Source organism: Xyrauchen texanus, chromosome 27, assembly GCF_025860055.1.
Source record: "Xyrauchen texanus isolate HMW12.3.18 chromosome 27, RBS_HiC_50CHRs, whole genome shotgun sequence".
Lineage (NCBI taxonomy): Eukaryota > Metazoa > Chordata > Actinopteri > Cypriniformes > Catostomidae > Xyrauchen > Xyrauchen texanus.
In genome coordinates this window covers 31,158,453-31,177,503 of record NC_068302.1, presented here as the reverse complement: position 1 = coordinate 31,177,503, position 19,051 = coordinate 31,158,453, and the positions used below count along the sequence as shown (strand labels likewise).

Sequence of the window (19,051 nt, the reverse complement as noted above, 5' to 3'; positions counted from 1 at the left end):
ATTAGTTCTCTTCAGTATATAAAAAGGTTTGAAAACAATCCTCCTCCACATTCAATGTCCATATTTCATAACTGTCCTCTGTGTTTAAAACCAACGTTTAATGCCTAGTGTGCCCTCTGGTGGTAGAGTTTGGTCATTAATAAGATGCATCTAAACTGGATTTGTTGGGAAATTGCTGAGAAATGCACAAAAAAGTTTGCATAGTGAAGCTTGTTATTTCTACAGTATGTGAATTACAGTGCACAAAAATCTTGTCTGTAAATGTGTAATTTCAGCTAAATCGTCTTGGTAAACTACTAAATTGCACTGAGAAAATAGGCCAGAAGAGTTTATCCTAGTTAACAGATCATCTTCATTCTACAGTATCGCTATTATTTTTTAAGCCCAAAACAATGTTACATCTTAAAAAATTGTTCATACAATAACATTCTTGGTGGCAGACTCTCAACTCTTGCTGTTGTAATCCTGCATTTAAAGACCTAGACTCATATAATTAAATCACTAAATAGCCAAACAAGGACAATACATTTATATAGATACATTTCTTACCCGAAGTCGCACACAGCCTCTTCTGGAGCCACGCATCATCTTGTCCTTGGACTGAAGAAAAAGACAAAAGAACGGTTAGATCTCATAACATTTTGTTGAATTAGCAACACAGTGTTGGAATATGCCCTAGTCTCAGTTTGCTCAAAATCTGGAAAATCCCAAAATCTTGTTATTTTACTCTCAACACTTTAGCTTCTGGAGATGGACTCTATACCTTATGAATAAAACTATATTTGTAAACAACCTGGATTTTTGATTATCTGTCAAAAACATTACATAAAATGTTTCACAAAAACATTTGTCTTAAGATTGTTATGTATATCTTCAGCTTTCTATAATGTGTCAATAGGAAATGTACAATTTTAGACTCCCAAAAATTACTTTTGCAAACAGAATTGAATAGAAGAACAGGGAGCCCTGCAACAGATGGCATGGACCCCACAGAGGCAAGAGGACTGCAGATGTGGCCAGGGCAATAAATTGCAATGTCCGTACTGTGAGACTCCTAAGACAGCGCTACAGGGAGACAAGTAGGACAGCTGATTGTCCTCTCAGTGGCAGACCAGGTGTAATAACTACTGCACAGGATCGGTATATATCACACCTGCGGGACAGGTACAGGATGGCAACAACAACTGCTAGAGTTACACCAGGAACGCACAATCCCTCCATCAGTGCTCAAACTGTCCGCAATAGGCTGAGAGCAGCTAGACTGAGGTCAATGTTGCCTATGGACACAAACCCACCTTCGCTGGACCAGACAGGACTGGCAAAAAGTGTTCTTGTGCGGTATAGTCACAGCATAATCATACTGAGCTTTTTTTATATTTTAGGCAATCTCAACGCTGTGTGTTACAGGGAAGACACAGCCATCCCCCCCAGAAATGTCCAGGGACTTCCAGGTGACTTGGTGGAAGAGTGGGGTAACATCTCACAGCAAGAATTGGCAAATCTGGAGCAGTCCATAAGGAGGAGATGCACTGCAGTACTTAATGCAGCTGGTGGCCACACCAGATACTGACTGATACTTTTGTTCAGGGACTCATTACTCCATTTCTGTTAGTCACATGTCTGTGAAACTTGTTCAGTTTATGTCTTAGCTGTTGAAACATTTTATGTTCATACAAATTTTTACACATGTTAAGTTTGCTGAAAATAAACAGTGTAAGTCAGACGATTTCATACATCTTAGCCAAATACGTTTAAACTCAGTTTTTCACAATTCCTGACATTTTATCGTAGAAACTATTCCCTGTCTTATGTCAGTTAGGATCACTACTTTATTTTAAGAATGTGAAATGTCAGAATAATAGTAGAGAATGATTAATTTCAGCTTTTATTTATTTCATCACATTCCCAGTGATTTAGAAGTTTACACAAAATTTGTAAGTATTTGGTAGCATTGCCTTTAAATTGTTTAACTTGGGTGTAACTTTTTGAGTAGCCTTCCACAAGCTTCTCACAATAAGCTGCTGGAATTTCAGCCCATTCCTCCAGACAGAACTGGTGTAACAGGTTTGTTGCTCTCACACATTTTTTCAGTTCTGGCCACAAATTTTCTATCAGATTGAGGTCAGGGCTTTGTGATGGCCACTCCAATACCTTGACTTTGTTGTCCTTAAGCCATTTTGCCTCAACTTTGGAGGCATGCTTGGGGTAATTGTCCATTTGGAAGACCCATTTGCAGACGAAATTTAACTTCATGGCTGAGTTATGTTGCTTCAATATATCCACATAAATTTCATTCCTCATGATGCCATCTATTTTGTGAAGTGCACCAGTCCCTCCTGCAGCAAAGCACCCCAACATCATGATGCTGCCACCCCCATACTTCCCGGTTGGGATGGTGTTCTTCGGCATGCAAGCCTCACCCTTTTCCTCCAAACATAATGATGGTCATTATGGCCAAATTGTTACATATTTGTTTCGTCAGACCAGAGGACATTTCTCCAAAAAGTAAGATCTTTGTCCCCATGTGCATTTGCAAACTGTAGTCTGCCTTTTTTATGGCGGTTTTGGAGCAGTGGTTTCTTACTTGCAGAGCAGCCTTTCAGATTATGTCGATAAAGGACTCATTTTTACTGTGGATATAGACACTTGTCTACCCGTTTCCTCCAGCATCTTCACAAGGTCCTTTGCTGTTGTTCTGGGATTGATTTGCACTTTTTGCACTAAACTACAGTCATCTGTAGGAGACAGAATGCGTCTACTTCCTGCGTGGTATGATGGTTGTGTGGTGTTGTCCCATGGTGTTTATTTTCCATATTATTGTTTGTACAGATGAACTTGGTACCTTCAGGCGTTTTGAAATTGCTCCCAAGGAGGTCCACAATTGTTTTTCTGAGGTCTTGGCTTTTGCTTTTCCCATGATGTCAAGCAAAGAGGCACTGGTAGGCCTTAAAAACATCCACACCTCCAATTGACTCAAATTAACCAATCAGATGCTAATTGGCTAATTGCCTAAAGGCTTGACATTTTTTCAATTTGCATAAAGGCACAGGTAACTTAGTGTATGTAAACTTCTGATCCAATGGAATTGTGATATAGTCAATTAAAAGTGAAACAATCTGTCTGTAAACAATTGTTGGAAAAATTACTTGTGTCATGCACAAAGTAGATGTGCTAAATTACTTGCCAAAACTATAGATTGCTAATATGAAATCTGTGGCTAGGTTGAATTCATTAAAACACATTTTTTTTATGTAAACTTCTGACTTAAACTGTGTATATATAAACTTTTTACTCATATATATATAAAGTTTAGACTCACCTACTCAATATTGATTATTACTATTTTTCACTTTTTAGAGAAGAATAGTAGTCAAAGCACCTGGGATGCTTTCTAAACAGTATTCAAAAAGATCCTATGTATGCTTGCTGTACATTTGTTGGCTGCCCCTTACTATCCGGTCCAACTCATATTTCAAGAAAAAAAAAATAGTAAACTATCTGGGTAGTAACTAGTATTTAATTTTGTAAATAAATACATATGTAGGCACAATTTATGCATGTCTACAAATATAATTACAAGCTTTTAAGCAGAAGCCTTTTACGATCATGACAAACACATTCGATCAAGTGTATAATATTATGACATCCTTCAGAACATTACACAATAAAATACATGTCACAAATAACACACAATGTATTACACTGAAATATTTGCAAAAGCAAACCATTGATAGGGGTACTAGAATAACAAGAGTACTTTTAAAAACATGAAAAACTACACTGATGGCAAAAAGTTTGGAATAATGTACAGATTTTGCTCTTATGGAAATAAATTGGTATTTTATTCACCAATGTGGCATTCAACTGATCAGAATGTATAGTCGGGACATTAATAACGTGAGAAATGACCATTACAATCTGAAAAATATTCAGAACTTCTTAAATTACTTCAAAGATCCTTGGCATACTAGCTGTCAGTTTGTCCAGATACTCAGGTGACATTTCACCCCACGCTTCCTTTAAATGTGGCATTCTTGTCAGGCAATTCTCACACACCTTACAGTCTACTTGATCCCACATAAGCTCAGCGGAGGGTAAGATCAATAACTCTTTCTTTTTCTGTTTCAAAAGTGGCTTTTTATTTCCAATTCTTCCCATGAGGCCTGCATCCCTGAGTCTTCTCTTTACTGTTGTACATTAAACTGGTGTTGTGCGTGTAGCGTGTTTAATTGCTTTTGGCAATTAAAAGCATTGTATAGCCTTCATTCCTCAAAACAATGATTGACCGATGAGTCTCTAGAGAAAGCAGTTTCTTTTTTTTTTTTCAACTAATATTGACCTTAAGACATGCCAGTCTATTGCATACTGTGGCAACTCAAAAACAAAAACACAAAGATAAGGTTAAGCTTCATTTAAAAAACCAAATAGTTTTCAGTTGTGTTTGATATAATGACAAGAGATTTTCAAGTTCCAAATCAGCCATTTAGCATGCTTATTCAAGTATAAGGTGTTGGAGTGATGCTGCTGGGAAATGGGGCCTGTTTAGATTTGATAAAAAATGAGTTTTATAAAATAGTGATGGTGTTGTTTTTTTTTTTTTTTTTTACATCAGTAATGTCTTGACTATACTTTGTGATCAGTTGAATGCAACTTTGGTTAATTAATGTACCAATTTCCTTCTGAAACAGCAAAATCTGTACATTATTCCAAACGTTTGGCCGCCAGTGTATATTGCAAATCTAAATATGTACTGTAGATTACCCTTTATTCAGTTTTACGTGTTTATCATCAATAAACGGGTATGTGAGAATTCATTGTGGTCTTTACACTTCCATTTTACATAAGTTGCTGGGTTTTGTGTGTTATCAGTATTAGCAATTCTTATTAGAGAAAATTGAAGCAGCGTCACACTGAACCACAGTAATAAGAGAAAAGAGTTATGCTTTTTTATTTACTTAGTTAAGAGTTTAAATAAACAACCACTGCCTCAATTATATGACCCATAGGTAGACATTAACAAACATGACAGCTCTGGATGTGGATGATTAACTGATGACAACTACTGCAGCTCTTAGCTTAGTTGTTTTTTTGTTGTTGTTAAAAAACCTTTATAAGCTTTCAAGAGAAAAGTATGAAAGCTACAACTGTATTTTAACACTACAAATAATCTGAAGCGAACGCATCCAAAACAACTGTCACATGTGGCGGGCTCCACCCTTCAAATATTGCAAACTGAACACTACTGTAAGCATTTTTTTAAAGGGAGGTGGTCTTCCTGTTAGCAAAACACAGCGAGCCTACAGCTCATTGGCTTACGCCTTCCATAGAAAGACTCGGATTGGCTGGCGTCTTAGTCACTCAAGCAAAGCCCCGCCCAAACCAGTTGAGATTCACTAATGCTGACAGGCCTCCGAGAGCTCGTTTTCTTTCGGCATTTACAGATCGAGCCACTGAGCAAGCCTCTATTACTTCTCGCAAGCGTAAGAAAAATACTTACGGTGTAGTATGAAAGTAAACCTGCGTTATAGTCCAGCACGAACCAGCGGTACTGCCATCCTTTCATGACGTTAGTCCATTTGCTCAGCGGCCCCTCCATGATGGACGCCATTTTTACACTTTGCCCGAGTGCTCACGGCACGGGGAGGTGCGCGCAGTGAGAAAAAAACAAGCGTCTGACGTCACCTGCTCATATTTCGCTAGTATTCTTTACTTCAGCGCTGCTCAACATGCTGCCAGATTTATGATATTGATCAGCAGCCTATGAAATTTGAAGTGTCACTTTTCATGAGGATTTACGCTAGTTCTGTATATTGCGGAATCACGTTAGAGGGGGATTTCAACTGCAAGAGGATGTTACAAATAAAACAATAAAAAAACTAATAATAACAGCATAGCTGATGTTATGAAAGCGGTGGTCGCACGGCGCGCGCGTTCATCCATGTGCGCTCAGTCAAACAAATCTAATTTGAGAGTTACTAAACACGGCGCGAATATTTACAATCTCTGTAATCGCTAATCAGAGATATGTTCTAAATGTTCCAGCAATGAGGGCGATTAGCGCCTTCACGCAAATGCTTTTTAGTGGTCTAATTGGTCGCAAAAACGCTAAGGGGAGTGACTTTTGGTGCTAATATGGGATATATCGCTTTTGTTTTAGAACACATTGGTGTATGTGATGTTGAACACTCGTGGTGTTTGTTAATTGATCACAGTGACAACAGAACTGATGTGTATCAGAAAATAAAACTGTTACACCCCTTATGATTAAAATAATTACTAAAAAGTGATAGTTGACCCAAAAATTAAAATTCTTTAATTATTTCCACACCCTCATGGCATCCCAGATGTGTATGATTTTCTATCTTCTGCAAGTGAAAGTGGACATTTATAGTAAACAAGCCAAAGACTTAAATGTTGTTCTGTCTCTCATCCACAGAGCTGAGATATTTTTTCTAAATAATCATAATTTGCCTACAGCAGAAGTAAGTATGTTATCAGGGATGGCATGATGGGGCCAGTGGTAGCTCAGCGGTTAAGGCTCTGGGTTACTGACTGAAAGGTCGGGGGTTCAAGCCCCAAGATACCACTGTTGAGCCCATGAGCAAGGCCCTTGACCCTATCTGCTTCAGGTGTGCTGTTTCATGGCTGACCCTGCGCTCTGACCCCAGCTTAGTTGGGATATGCGAAAACGACTGCATTTCGTTGGCCCTGTACTCTGCACAATGACAATTAAAGTTTAATCTTAATGTATGTGAGTAAATGATGAGAATTGTAATTATTAAGTGAACTATCCCATTAACTAACAATCCAACATTCTTACTCCAATTTTTTTTTTTTTTTACACATTATGTATACAGCAATCAGCCACAACATTAAACCCACCTGCCTAATATTGTGTAGGTCCTCCTCGTGCTGCCAAAATAGCATTCTGAGATGACATTCTTCTCACCACAATTGTAGAGAGTGGTTACCTGAGTTAGTTCGGACTTGGTGAATTCAAACTAGTCTGGCCATTTCAACAAGGCTTTTCCATCTGCAGAACTGCTACTTGGATGTTTTTTGTTTTGGGCACCATTCTGAGTAAATTCTAGAGAATGTTTTGTGTGAAAATCCCAGGAGATCAGCAGTTACAGATACTCTAACCAGCCCGTCTGGCACCAACAGTCATCCATGTGATTATCTAATCAGCCTATCATGTGGCAGCAGTGCAGTGCATTTAATCATGCAGATACGGGCCAGGAGCTTCAGTTAATGTTCACATCAGAATGTGTAAAAAAATGTGATCTCCATGATTTGGAGCTTGGCATGATTGTTGGTACCAGATGGGCTGGTTTGAGTATTTATGTAACTACTGATCTCCTGGGATTTTCACACAACAGTCTCTAGAGTTTACTCAGAATGGTGGCAGATAGAAACGCCTTGTTGATGAAAGAGGTCAACAGAGAATGGTCAGACTGGTTTGAACTGACAAAGTCTATGTTAACTCAGATAACCAATCAGTACAATTGTGGTGAGAAGTATAGCATCTCAGAATGCTATTATGATGGTTGGTGCTGATTTGGCGGCACAAGGGCGACCTACACTATTAGGTGGGTGGTTTTAATGGTTTTAATGTTGTGGCTGATCGGTGTATATATAATCATAAAAATTAAGAGTGGTTAAATCGTTTTTACAGTAATTTTAGGGTTACAGCGTTACGTCATCTAAAATTATGTCAACACACATATTGTTTACGTCTTGTTGCAATAGCCTACTTTTGAAATAATGAGTATTTTAACGTTTACGGATTGGCCCCACGTTTACTTCTATTGTAAGTGCTCACTGTAACCTAGATTTTTGCTTTTTTTTTTTTGTAAGAAAAGGAGCGAGTCTAAAGTATTTTTTTGTTGTTGTTGTAATCAACATTATGCCACTAATGCTGTCGATTAAACTGAACTTGTAGTGAACCCAGAATATTCCTTTAATTTAAACATAGAATATAATGTATCAATTAGTGTGGGTCATTATGACCTAATATTCAAATATGTAACTATGAATTAATCACAAATCACTAAATTCATAGTAACAAATTTGAAAACTACGTTAAAAACATTGACTGGCGTATACTGCTTCCTAGTGGTCATTATATCAGTATGTAGCTTTATGCACTTTATCGCAATCGTTCCTATCCTGCTTTGTTTCCATCCAGACTGATTTTCTTGTTACACTGTAAACAAATTCAATCAGTTCTTCTCTCGTCTCATTATGTACTGCTGTATGTTGAGGTAAGTTTATCTGCTGTAACCTATGTTAATGTTAATATGTGCCTTTACGACTCTACACTTCGTTTAATGTCGTAGGTTTATAATCTCACTGAACATATAGCGACCTTTGACACTCTGAACGAATAAAGAACTATAGACCCGACCAGGCATTCAGCTATAATATAAAGTTATATTTAAGAAGATTATGAAATGTTCATGATTGAATAATTAACCCAGAATTGCCGGGTTTGTTTCATTTTCAAGGACGTCTCACTATAGAACAATTATAACATTTAAAATCAAATGTATTATTATATAAATAATATTTAATTTGATCAAATATTATTTTTTTATATATATATATATATACACACACACATACTAATTAATATCATATACGGTTTGAGAAATTTTCGTGTGGTTGACTTTAGTTTATTATATTGCAGCTTGAAGGGGTATTTTACCCAAAAATGAAAATACTTTCATTTTTTCCTCACCCTCATGTCATCCCAGACGTGTATGACTTTATTTCTTCTGCAGAACACTAACAAAGATATTTAGAAGAAAATCTCAGCTTTGTTGGTCATTACAATGCAAGTGAATGTTGACCAGATCGACTTTGAAGCTCCAAAAATCACATAAAGGCCACATAAAAGTAATCAATAAGACTAGTCGTTAATGTGAGAAACAGATAAACACGTATGTCCTTTTTATACTATAAATCTCCACTTTCACAATCACATTTTGAAAGTGAAATTGGAGATTTATGTTAAAAAGGACTTATATATTGAATTTAGCTAGTGTGCAAATACTTTAATTAAAGGAATGCAAGTTATGCTCCATCGACGGAATTTATGACAATGTTGATTTACCACAAAAATAATTTTGACTCGTCCATAATTTTCTATAAAAAAAAAGCAAAAATTGAAGTTACAGTGAGGCGCTTGCAATGAAAGTGGATGTAGTCCGTTTTTGGAGGGTTTAAAGGCAGAAATTAGAAACTAATTATTTTATAAAAGCACTTACATAAAATCTTCTGTTAAAATTTAAAACCTGGGTAGCTCAGCGAGTGTTGACGCTGACTACCACCCTTGGAGTCATGAGTTCGAATCCAGGGTGTGAGTGACTCAAGACAGGCCTCCTAAGCAACCAAATTGGCCCGGTTGCTAGGGACGGTAGAGTCATATGGGGTAACCTTGTGGTCACAATTAGTGGTTCTCGCTCTCAGTGTGGCGGGTGGTAAGGTGTGCATGAGCCTCCACACACTGGGAGTCTCCGTGATGTCATGCACAATGAGCTATGTGATAAAATGCGTGGATTAACTGTCTCAGAAGCGGAGGCAACTGAGACTTGTGCTCTGCCACCTGGATTGAGGTGAGTAACCGTGCCATCACGAGGACCGAGTAAGTAGTGGAAATTGGGCATTCCAAATTGTTTTTTTTTGTTGTTGTCATTTTCACAGGCATTTAAGGGTGTTAGGGTTTGTTGACATTACATAGTCATGGCTATTAAGTTGTTAAATTGGCTATAACTTCACACAGAAAAGTTGGTAATCGATTTTATCGCACTAAAATCATGTTAACATGTATATTTTTTAGGACTTGTGGTATACTTTTGAAACGGTGCGTATTTCAGTAGTTCATATGTAAATGTAATCTTGTATAGAAGATGTACTTTTATTTGGTTTGCTGTCCGTATACAGTATACAATTGTCACAGGAAGCAGGTAAGCAGTGGGTTATTTTCTCCTACTCGTGGAACGTGATTTGTCAGATTAAAATTTACTTGCTCCTCCCGAGCCTGTTAATTAACTCCATTTTAATGTTTACGGATTGGCCCCATTCACTCCCATTGTAAGTGTCTCACTGTAACTTTGATTTTTGCTTTTAAAGGAGGTACAAGTCAAAATGTATTTTTGTGTTAATCAATATTATGCCACAAATGCTGTCCGTTGAGCTTACCTTGTATTGAACCCTGAATATTCCTTTAAACTGCAGCCATTTCTTTCTTTTTCACATCTGCATAAGTGTAAGGTGCATTCTTCAACCAGACTTGTTTTAATGAGGATTTCAATAAAGAATAACAATAGGCTTTTAATAAAGTAAACCAAAACATAATTCTAATATGCAGGACTTTACGTGTATCTTTTGTATGAGGTTTAGTAGGAAAAATGCATAATTAAATTGTGTTTTTAAGCTAATAATTGTTGTGTTGCTTGGAGTTATTACAAATAACAAGCATGTTTCTTATTTCACCAGGTCTTTCAGTTTCAAAGGGAACAAGCTCATACAACTCACAAGAGCATCAATCTCTCAAAATTCACAGCCATGGGATACACCATCAAATCTTTTTAGTAGCAATGTATGCCTCTGCACACATTCACCTCACAGTTTATGGCAACCTTTGACACACATTCTGCAGAGACACAGGGCACATCAGCCAACAGTATTGTACCGCTGTATGAGCTCCACTGTGCACAGGAGACGCCTGCCAAGTGCCTTTCCAGTTATAGATGGAGCATTTCAGCCAGTTCACAGACATGTATATGAAGCAAATCTCAGGAACAGCCTGTTCTGTCAGCAAAAGTGAGTCTGATTTGCATGCAATGAAGATCTCCGTAACTCCTTACAATACAGTCATGCATTAAAAGATTGCCCATATTATAAGATTGTTCATATAGGTGATGTACCCATTTAAAGGGATAATTTACCCAAAATTTTAATTCTGTCATCATTTAATCACCCTCATGTTATTCCAAACCATATTTTTCTTTTCATGGAAGGGGATGTTAAGCAGAATGTTAGCCTTATTCACCATTCGATTTCACTGAATCTTTTTTCCATACAATAAAAACATACTGCCAAGCATCTCCTTTTGTTTTCCACTGAAGAAAAAAAGTCATACAGGTTTGCTGGAAAGTTTTGGGTAAACTATCCCTTTAACATTCAGGCTTTTCCTGAATCATCAGATACCTTGAGCAGAAGGAAAAAGTATTGAAGGGGGGTGGTGAAAAGGCCATAGCTCGACATACACAGAGGAATCAGAAGGTCCTGGTACGAGACAGACTTCGCATGCTACTGGATGATGAAGATTATTTAGAACTTTCTCCTTTCGCTGGACTTGGCCTGCCCTATGGAGACATTCCATCAGCGGGCTGTCTCACAGGTACAAGATTGCTTATAGTGAACCATATTATTTAAAGTGGTAAATACTGCTTTGATTTTTAGGGATTATTTATCTAAAGCGTCCGGATTTAAGCACCTTGTTTAAAGGCACATTGCTGATGGGAGGAGGTCTTCCAGTTCATAGGAAACCCCTACTGTATTCAATGGTGTAATCAATAGTAACCTTTACCCATTAGTTCATTACTGTCTGCTTAGGACAATGTTTTATAAGTAAAAGCTGGAGTGAATAAAAACTATTATTAGACATTACATTTAAATATCACTGTGATTGTGAACTGCCTAAAGCACCCTTACACATAATCACTGTAACTTATGGAATCAAGTGGCTCATTGCTTGGCGGCAGCCAAAGCTTCATGACTAATAACATAAATGATCAATAAACGGTTACATTTATAAACCCTTTAAGCTCTAAAGGTGTTTATAAAGATTTCCTGTTTCAGTGGCATGCCAAAAATTAAAGGCTTATAACTCTACAAAAAAAAAAAAAAAAAGGTCAATTGTTTTGTGTAATTTAAAAGAAAACTTTTCAGATGTTTCAGTGATGTAGATTATGATAAATTATGAGACTCCTGGAGGGGGAAAAAAGAATAAACCTTGAGCCAAACTTTAACTATTTTTCCTGATTTTACATTATATATCTCACAGTGTAAATAAGATAGCTCAGATAAACTGCTTTTGTTTTCCCCCCAATCATGTCACCTATAACTAAGTAGAAGTTTGTGTTGATATAACAAAGCAATTAAAAGTTATAGCATTCAAAATAATTTAACCTAGTGTCCAAAAATGTCTCCAAGTGTCTAAAAGCCTCTCCAAATAAATAAAACAGAATAATTGTATATAAGTTTTAATTATTCATGCGAATACAACTGCTCATTCTCCAAAGCAAAGTCTCATGAGTAACAAAATCTCATTCAGTTTCTTTCTGTGTCATTCGAGCCATCATTGACGATGTAACATGTAGTTGGCACCATCTCATGGTGGCCATATGTAATTAGAGAGAATGATCCTCTCTGCCCATATTTGAATGACTTTTTGCAGCGATCTGAATCTTAATAAGACTGGTTTAGCATTCAATGACGCTGGACAACTTACTGCATAATTTACGATGAAGTCATCTGTCTGCACTTTGTGTTTCGTGCAGATTATCTAGTGATCTATGCATCCTATTATGTTGTGTGTGGGCTCGTTTTAACGGGAGTTGCCTCTTCTAAGTAATGGTTTGTTTATTTTTCATGAAGTTATAAGTGAAAATGTGGCTTATAAGCAACAACTGTTTACATCTAACGTATGTCAAAGACATGTACTTAGCTATTACTATTACTATTTTTGTCTTTGAGTAAAACAATTAGGATGGTTGTATTCTACTCTTTTAGATTTAGAAAGCTCTTTTAGCTTTCCAATGATATCTGACTCAAGGCTATTTGAACAGTTTGACATTTTTACAAATAACAATAATATGTACAGTGAAAAATATGAATGTATTATCAAAATGGAACACTTCTGAGTTGTCTACAAATTAGCTTTAAAATACCTATTTTGTGTTGTCAAGGCTGTAGTTATTATTTTGATAATATTTTTTTTTCTTGGTGGGCAATCCAGGCTTAAAGGGTTTATACAATTTAGTAGAATCTTATACCATATAATATAGTTAATCAACTGTAGGCTGTATGTGGTTGCTAAGCAATGTAACAACTTGTCACATTAATATAGAATGAGTGATCACAGGTGTCCGTTTTTAGTCATTTTACAATGGCCGCTGGAACTATTCGTATTATAAAGTGTAATATTAAAATATTTATGCATAGACTACTCTCAAACAATGTGCTTCCACAGTAACAGTGTTATAATGTTTTTTTTTTAACAGGTATTGGTAAAATAAATGGACTATGGTGCGTGTTCATTGCTAACGATGCCACTGTTAAAGGAGGTACAGCATATCCCATCACAGTTAAAAAGCAGCTCAGGGCACAAGATGTGTCCATGCAAAATCGTTTGCCCTGTGTTTACTTGGTGGACAGTGGTGGTGCATTTCTGCCTCTTCAGGTAGTCACTCACAGCTATGGAAATCACTGTAATCTCATAATGTTGCATTCATTTTTGTGCAATTGCTTTATCAACAGTCAGAGATCTTTCCTGATAAAAACCAAGGAGGACGCACCTTTTACAATGAAGCAGTTATGTCAGCAATGAAGATTCCACAGGTACTAGGAAAAGAGAAAACTTGGAATTTTAAAATTGTGTTTTCCAGGCACGGAAAAGTCATGGAAATTCATAAAATATTAAGTCATGGAAATTTCTATAGTGAATTTATCTTTGTATAAGTATGCTATGCTCTAAAATATTTCTAAAAATCACTCTTGTATAGAGTATAATTTGCAAATTGTTCTTTAGAATCATTTATTTTCTTCAATAAATCGGTCTAAATGATTTATTAGTAAAATTATCTAAATTTGAGTTCATTTAAAAAATAATTTTGTAGTAATTACAAATTACTGGAAAGGTCAACTGGTCAAAAAGTATGGGAACCATGAAGAGATGAATGTAATCCTCAGTATTTACCTCAATTGACCATCATCAGTTCTAGATTATTTTTTGTTGTATTGTATTTTAAAAAACAATATATTTCACGTACGCATCACATGTGCATGATCAGAAATAATGATCTTTCAGTAGTTCAAAGCAAACTTTGATGCAGTGTGACACCATTATATGTAGGTGGCAGTAGTGTGTGGGTCATGCACAGCTGGAGGCGCCTATGTGCCCACTATGGCTGAAGAGGCTGTGATTGTCCACAGGATAGGAACAATATTTTTGGGAGGACCACCACTGGTGAAGGCTGCGACTGGGGAGGAGGTGTCTCCAGAGGACCTGGGTGGAGCCAGGCTGCACTCAGGGTATGTTGTTTTCTACTTTTATGGCATGGTTGCATTTCAATGAAATTATATTAAATATGGGTTAACTTGCAGTGAAAATAAATATGGCCACTTAATGTCCAATGTTGAATCAGAGTCTTGAACCAAAAACCAGTTGAGAACCACTGTCATTGAGTTTTCAAGCATTTGTAAACATCAGTTGTCCTCTTTTGGCATAATAACAATGTTGTACATTTCATTGTACTTTTATTATTGAGAATGTTTGTCACTGTACCTATACTCTGTACTCCTCAGAGTGAGTGGCTGTGTGGACCATTTTGCCACAGTGGAGAGTGAAGCATATGAGTATACCAGAAATATAATCTCTACATTAAACTTTGAACTCCCAGAGGAGCACAGTACTCAGGCTGAGGAGCCCCTGTACAGCACAGACGATCTTATGGCTCTTGCCCCCCGGAGCTACAATTACAGCATGGATGTCAGACTGGTAAAAGCATTTTCATATGCATAGTTTCAGATTAATAAAATATATGTTGACTTTTAAATTTCCTTATTGGTACCTTGATTAGATTGTGAGTCGACTGACTGATGGAAGTCGGTTTCAGGAGTTCAAGGCCTGTTACGGTACCACTCTTCTCACTGGGTTTGCCAGAATTGAAGGGTGAGGTTTGAAAATTTTATATGGCATTTCTTTTTTCAAATGTACTTTAATGTGTTATATCAAGTCGTATGTTACAGGGTTTCCACAGGGATGGAAAATCTGGGAATACTAAAGTTGTGTTTTTCAGGCCAAATCTTAAAGGGATTGTTCACCCAAAAATTGTAATTCTTTAATCATTTACTCACCCTCATGCCATTCCAGATGTTTATGACTTTTATTTTTTCTGCATAACACAAAGATTTTTAGAAGAATATTTCAGCTCTGTAGGTCCATACAATGCAAGTGATCGGTGATCAGATCTTTGAAGCTAAAAATTATATAAAGGCAGCATAAAGGTAATACATACTCCAGTGGTAAAATCAATGTCTTTAGAAGCGATATGATAGGTGTGGGTGAGTAACAGTTCAATATTTAAGTCCTTTTTTACAATAAATCTCCACTTTCACATTCATATTTATATTCATATTCTGAAAGTGAAAGTGGAGATTTATAGTAAAAAAAGGATAGAAATATTGATCTGTTTCTTACCCAAAGTGATTGCATCGCATTAGAAGACATATATTAAACCACTGGAGTCTTATGGATTACGTTTATGCTGCCTTTATGTGATTTTTGGAGCTTCAAAAGTCTGATCACCACTCATTGGAATATATGGATCTACCAAGCTGAAATATTCTTCTAAAAACCTTAATTTGTGTTCGGCAAAATAAAAAAAGTCATACACATCTGGGATGGCACGAAAGTGGGTGAACAGTCCCTTTAACCCTAAACTTAATTACTTCTGTTACTTTCTTATCTTTCATCTTTACTTAAGTGCTTGCCAAGACAAGCATCATTATTATTTTAGCTCAAAGTGTAAGGCTACACTTTGTTTTTCCGCTAGCCTTTCTGTCTCTCACACGGTCCAGCGCTCAGCCTTTCAAAGTAGGCTATACTCTTTTGCCTGCCAGACCATACAGATGTTTGTGATGTATCCGCAATACGAAGGCTTTGTGACACTATTTAGTACATTCAACATCAGATACATGTGCAGATAATGCACACAGATGAAGACTGTACAGTTGTCTAGAAACACTGGGCTGAACACAGACATTCCATGCATACTCTGCTGATGACGAAATTTGCATTATGGGCACTGTGCAAAAGACGGAGCAGCATGTGGAAAACCGCTGTATACTTTGGCCTTTAGGGTTAGGGATTACTTCTTCTGTTTATCAGTTTGTGGAATGAACATGAATGATAACTCAAATTGTGTGGTTGTTAAGGAGAGGTATGCTATTACTTTTCTAAGCGATCAAATATAAGATTTCACCTACCAGACAATAAAATTGGTGAAATAATCCCATAGACTCACATTAATAAAGACTTGGGTGCGGGTTTATTTGATTGGGCCTGTAAGAAACCATCTAGCATTAATAGCCATGTGCTAAAAACCACTCTGAACTGAACACTTTAGCATCATGAGTTTTGCATGGGCAAACCAAAGTCTAGTTTTTCTTTACTATTATCAGATTTAATCTGTGAATTTATGTTTCCTAATAATCTTCAGGCATCAGATTGGAATCGTGGCAAATAATGGAGAGTTGACGTATGAAGCTTCCCTTAAAGGCAGTCATTTTGTTCAACTGTGTGACCAGAGAGACATCCCTCTGATCTTCCTGCAGAACACAGCACCAGAACCTGCACTCACACTCTCACAATCCAAGGTATATCAGCCCTGCATTTGTATATACTTTGTGCATATATGAGATGCTTAACTTTGCCAAATATAAAATGAGTTCAATTATTACTAAAGCAAAGTTTTGCTTTAGTCATATATTACTTAATTACATAATTTTGTTTGGTTTCAACTGTGGTAAAGAGATGTGGAATATTTAAATGGAGTGTGAAGGTGGAGCGTATGCCTTCCTCATTCTTCTAAACCTCTCTTTTCCTTTCCTGTTTCCCCTAGGCAGAGTCCAACACTAACAGACTTAAAGCGCAGGGTTCCATGATGTCTGCTGTGGTCTGTGCCTCAGTTCCCAAGATCACTGTAGTTATTGGGGGATGTCATGGAAGTGACAGCTATGCAATGGTCAGTTATAATTCTTGATATGGATTAAAACACTTTTTTTAAATTAAAAGGACAGTTCATTTATAGGTCAACTATACCTTTTAATTGAATTATGTTATATTGTTTACAACTGAACATTACCAACAATTCCTTTCTCCTTTTTTCCCTTTGGATTTTTAGTGTGGAAGAGCTTTTGACCCTAACTTTCTGTTCCTGTGGCCTAATGCAAGAGTGTCAATTTTAGCCCCAGGCCATTCAGATGCATTTGTGCAGACAGAGGAGGAAATCAAACAGATTAATGACATGTAAGAGGCAGTGTAGCATTCTCACTTAAACAGGATATAAAATGTCTTAGTAACTGAAGACTTTAAGGTCCATACCTGAGATTAAGCATGAACTGAGGATCTTAATCTCGAAAATAATTCTTGGTGATAGTAAGATTTAAACAAATGGTTTGAATTATATTATTAAAATATGCTTAACTTCATGCAAAATATAAAAAGAGTTCAGTTAATGCTAAAGCGAAGAGTTGCTTTGTCATAAACAAAATTGAGGTTTAAAAAAGCCATGGAAGCTAGCAAGACATCTAGCTAACATTGACAGAGTTATGAAAAATCCACAATTTGCAGACAAATTGTCTGGGGCGGATGGGGCGGAGGAAACGACTCTCTCCAATATTTTTAATTTGGACTGCAGTGCACATTTTTTAAATGCTTGATGTCAATGTTACATATTTCTTCTTTAAGCTTTTAAATACTTTATAATGTTTCTAAATTCATAATATGGACATTATTTATTTTACTCAATTTTGTTGGATTGAAATCATACAATTGAAATGTGTAAATCTTAAAAATTGGCTGAAAAAGATTTTTTGTTGTCTCTTTAAATTGTATTAAAAAATAAGAGTTATTTATGTTAATGTAAAGTTTGGAGGAAGAGAGCTCGGCATTCTTCTCCACTGGCAGACTGTGGGACGATGGGGTTATTCTTCCTCAAGACACCAGAAAGGTAAAAGAAAACGGTTAAAAAAAAAAAATCCATATTTATCAGCAAGTCACTTTTATTTAATTTGTATGCAACTCATTGATTAATACTTTCTAGATACATTTGTGATTCCTGGTTTTAGTTGCCCTTCAACTCTTAATCTTGGCTACTACATCTGTATTTCACTTTACAATTGTGGACCACAAAAGCACAGACATGATTACAGACCTTTCACGGGAATGCCATAGTGGAAAAGCAGCTGATGAGGTTTTCAGTGGAGACTGATATAATAACAGGATTTGGATTGGATCTAAGACACCAGATTACAAGATATACTTGCTATTAGTTGTTGTGCTCTGAAAGGTTCTTAATAAGCAAAAATAAATACTTTAATAAAGGTGGGGTTCTTAATACTAAACATTAATTTAAGGCACTAGCTGCTAATAGGCTGAGACAGCTCTCTGAACTCCTTTGAGAAAGTGTTTGCTATTAAAGCGTTTGCTTATATTCCTTTGAGATTTAGTAGTTTTAAGTTTAGAGGTTGACAACTATACATGTGTAACTACTTGGTTTACTTTAAAATAAGGATTTGACCCTGTAATGAGTTTGAAAATAAAAGCTATTTCAAATATATTCTTCCCCTTTCTTTAGGTTATATGCAAGTGTTTGAAAATCATAAAGCAGCAAGAGTATCAATTGTCCAGAGAGAAGATGAGGACTCCTTTACTCCGACTTTAACTACCTCTGCATGATCTCAGTGGAATTTATTATAAAATTATTTGAGGTGCATTATAAAACTAATAAGCTAATAAACTAAATTGTCAAGAGTTTTTAAAATTACAATTTGCCTGTAATTAGAAACGGTGCCTTGTTATTGTCTGGCTGATAAATTAATTTGCACACATAGAATTTGCCTTATGAATAAACCATTGTTCATAAATGGTGAAGCTGTGTTGTCATTCATTAATAGAAAAGTACAATTTTGAAAAAGAAAGGATTTTCAGGTGGATTTATAACACATTGTCTAAGTTATAACTATATTAAAAGGCCCA

General features: G+C 36.3%; 2 protein-coding genes across 3 annotated transcripts in view; one reads left to right on the top strand and one right to left on the bottom strand.

Moving 5' to 3' along the window:
* The window catches only part of osbpl9 (oxysterol binding protein-like 9), a 51,714-nt gene extending 46,070 nt beyond the window's left edge, over positions 1 to 5,644 (bottom strand). For both annotated transcript variants that reach the window (XM_052094332.1, XM_052094331.1), the window contains exons 1-2: positions 5,498 to 5,644; positions 550 to 600 (exon numbers count right to left, since the gene is read on the bottom strand). In XM_052094332.1, coding sequence (XP_051950292.1) covers positions 550 to 600; positions 5,498 to 5,608 — 162 coding nt within the window. In that variant the 5' untranslated portion in view covers positions 5,609 to 5,644. The remainder of the gene's footprint in view (positions 1 to 549; positions 601 to 5,497) is intronic.
* A 2,586-nt stretch (positions 5,645 to 8,230) lies between these two features.
* si:ch211-198n5.11 (methylcrotonoyl-coenzyme A carboxylase 2) lies at positions 8,231 to 18,976 on the top strand. Its single transcript, XM_052094336.1, has 13 exons — positions 8,231 to 8,264; positions 10,501 to 10,827; positions 11,211 to 11,407; positions 13,293 to 13,471; positions 13,549 to 13,629; positions 14,144 to 14,322; positions 14,596 to 14,788; positions 14,871 to 14,962; positions 16,512 to 16,668; positions 16,914 to 17,036; positions 17,196 to 17,320; positions 17,942 to 18,023; positions 18,651 to 18,976. Exons 1-13 carry the CDS (start codon positions 8,245 to 8,247, stop codon positions 18,735 to 18,737), a joined length of 1,842 nt encoding a protein of 613 aa, XP_051950296.1. The 5' UTR covers positions 8,231 to 8,244; the 3' UTR covers positions 18,738 to 18,976.
* Positions 18,977 to 19,051: the final 75 nt, after the last annotated feature.

Bases quoted from the DNA above. Each gene is read 5' to 3' on its own strand.
- si:ch211-198n5.11 (XM_052094336.1), top strand. From the start codon at position 8,245: ATGTACTGCTGTATGTTGAG. The intron at 14,323-14,595 runs GTATGTTGTTTT...TGTACTCCTCAG, and splicing joins GGAGCCAGGCTGCACTCAGG to AGTGAGTGGCTGTGTGGACC. The intron at 17,037-17,195 runs GTCAGTTATAAT...TTGGATTTTTAG, and splicing joins GAAGTGACAGCTATGCAATG to TGTGGAAGAGCTTTTGACCC.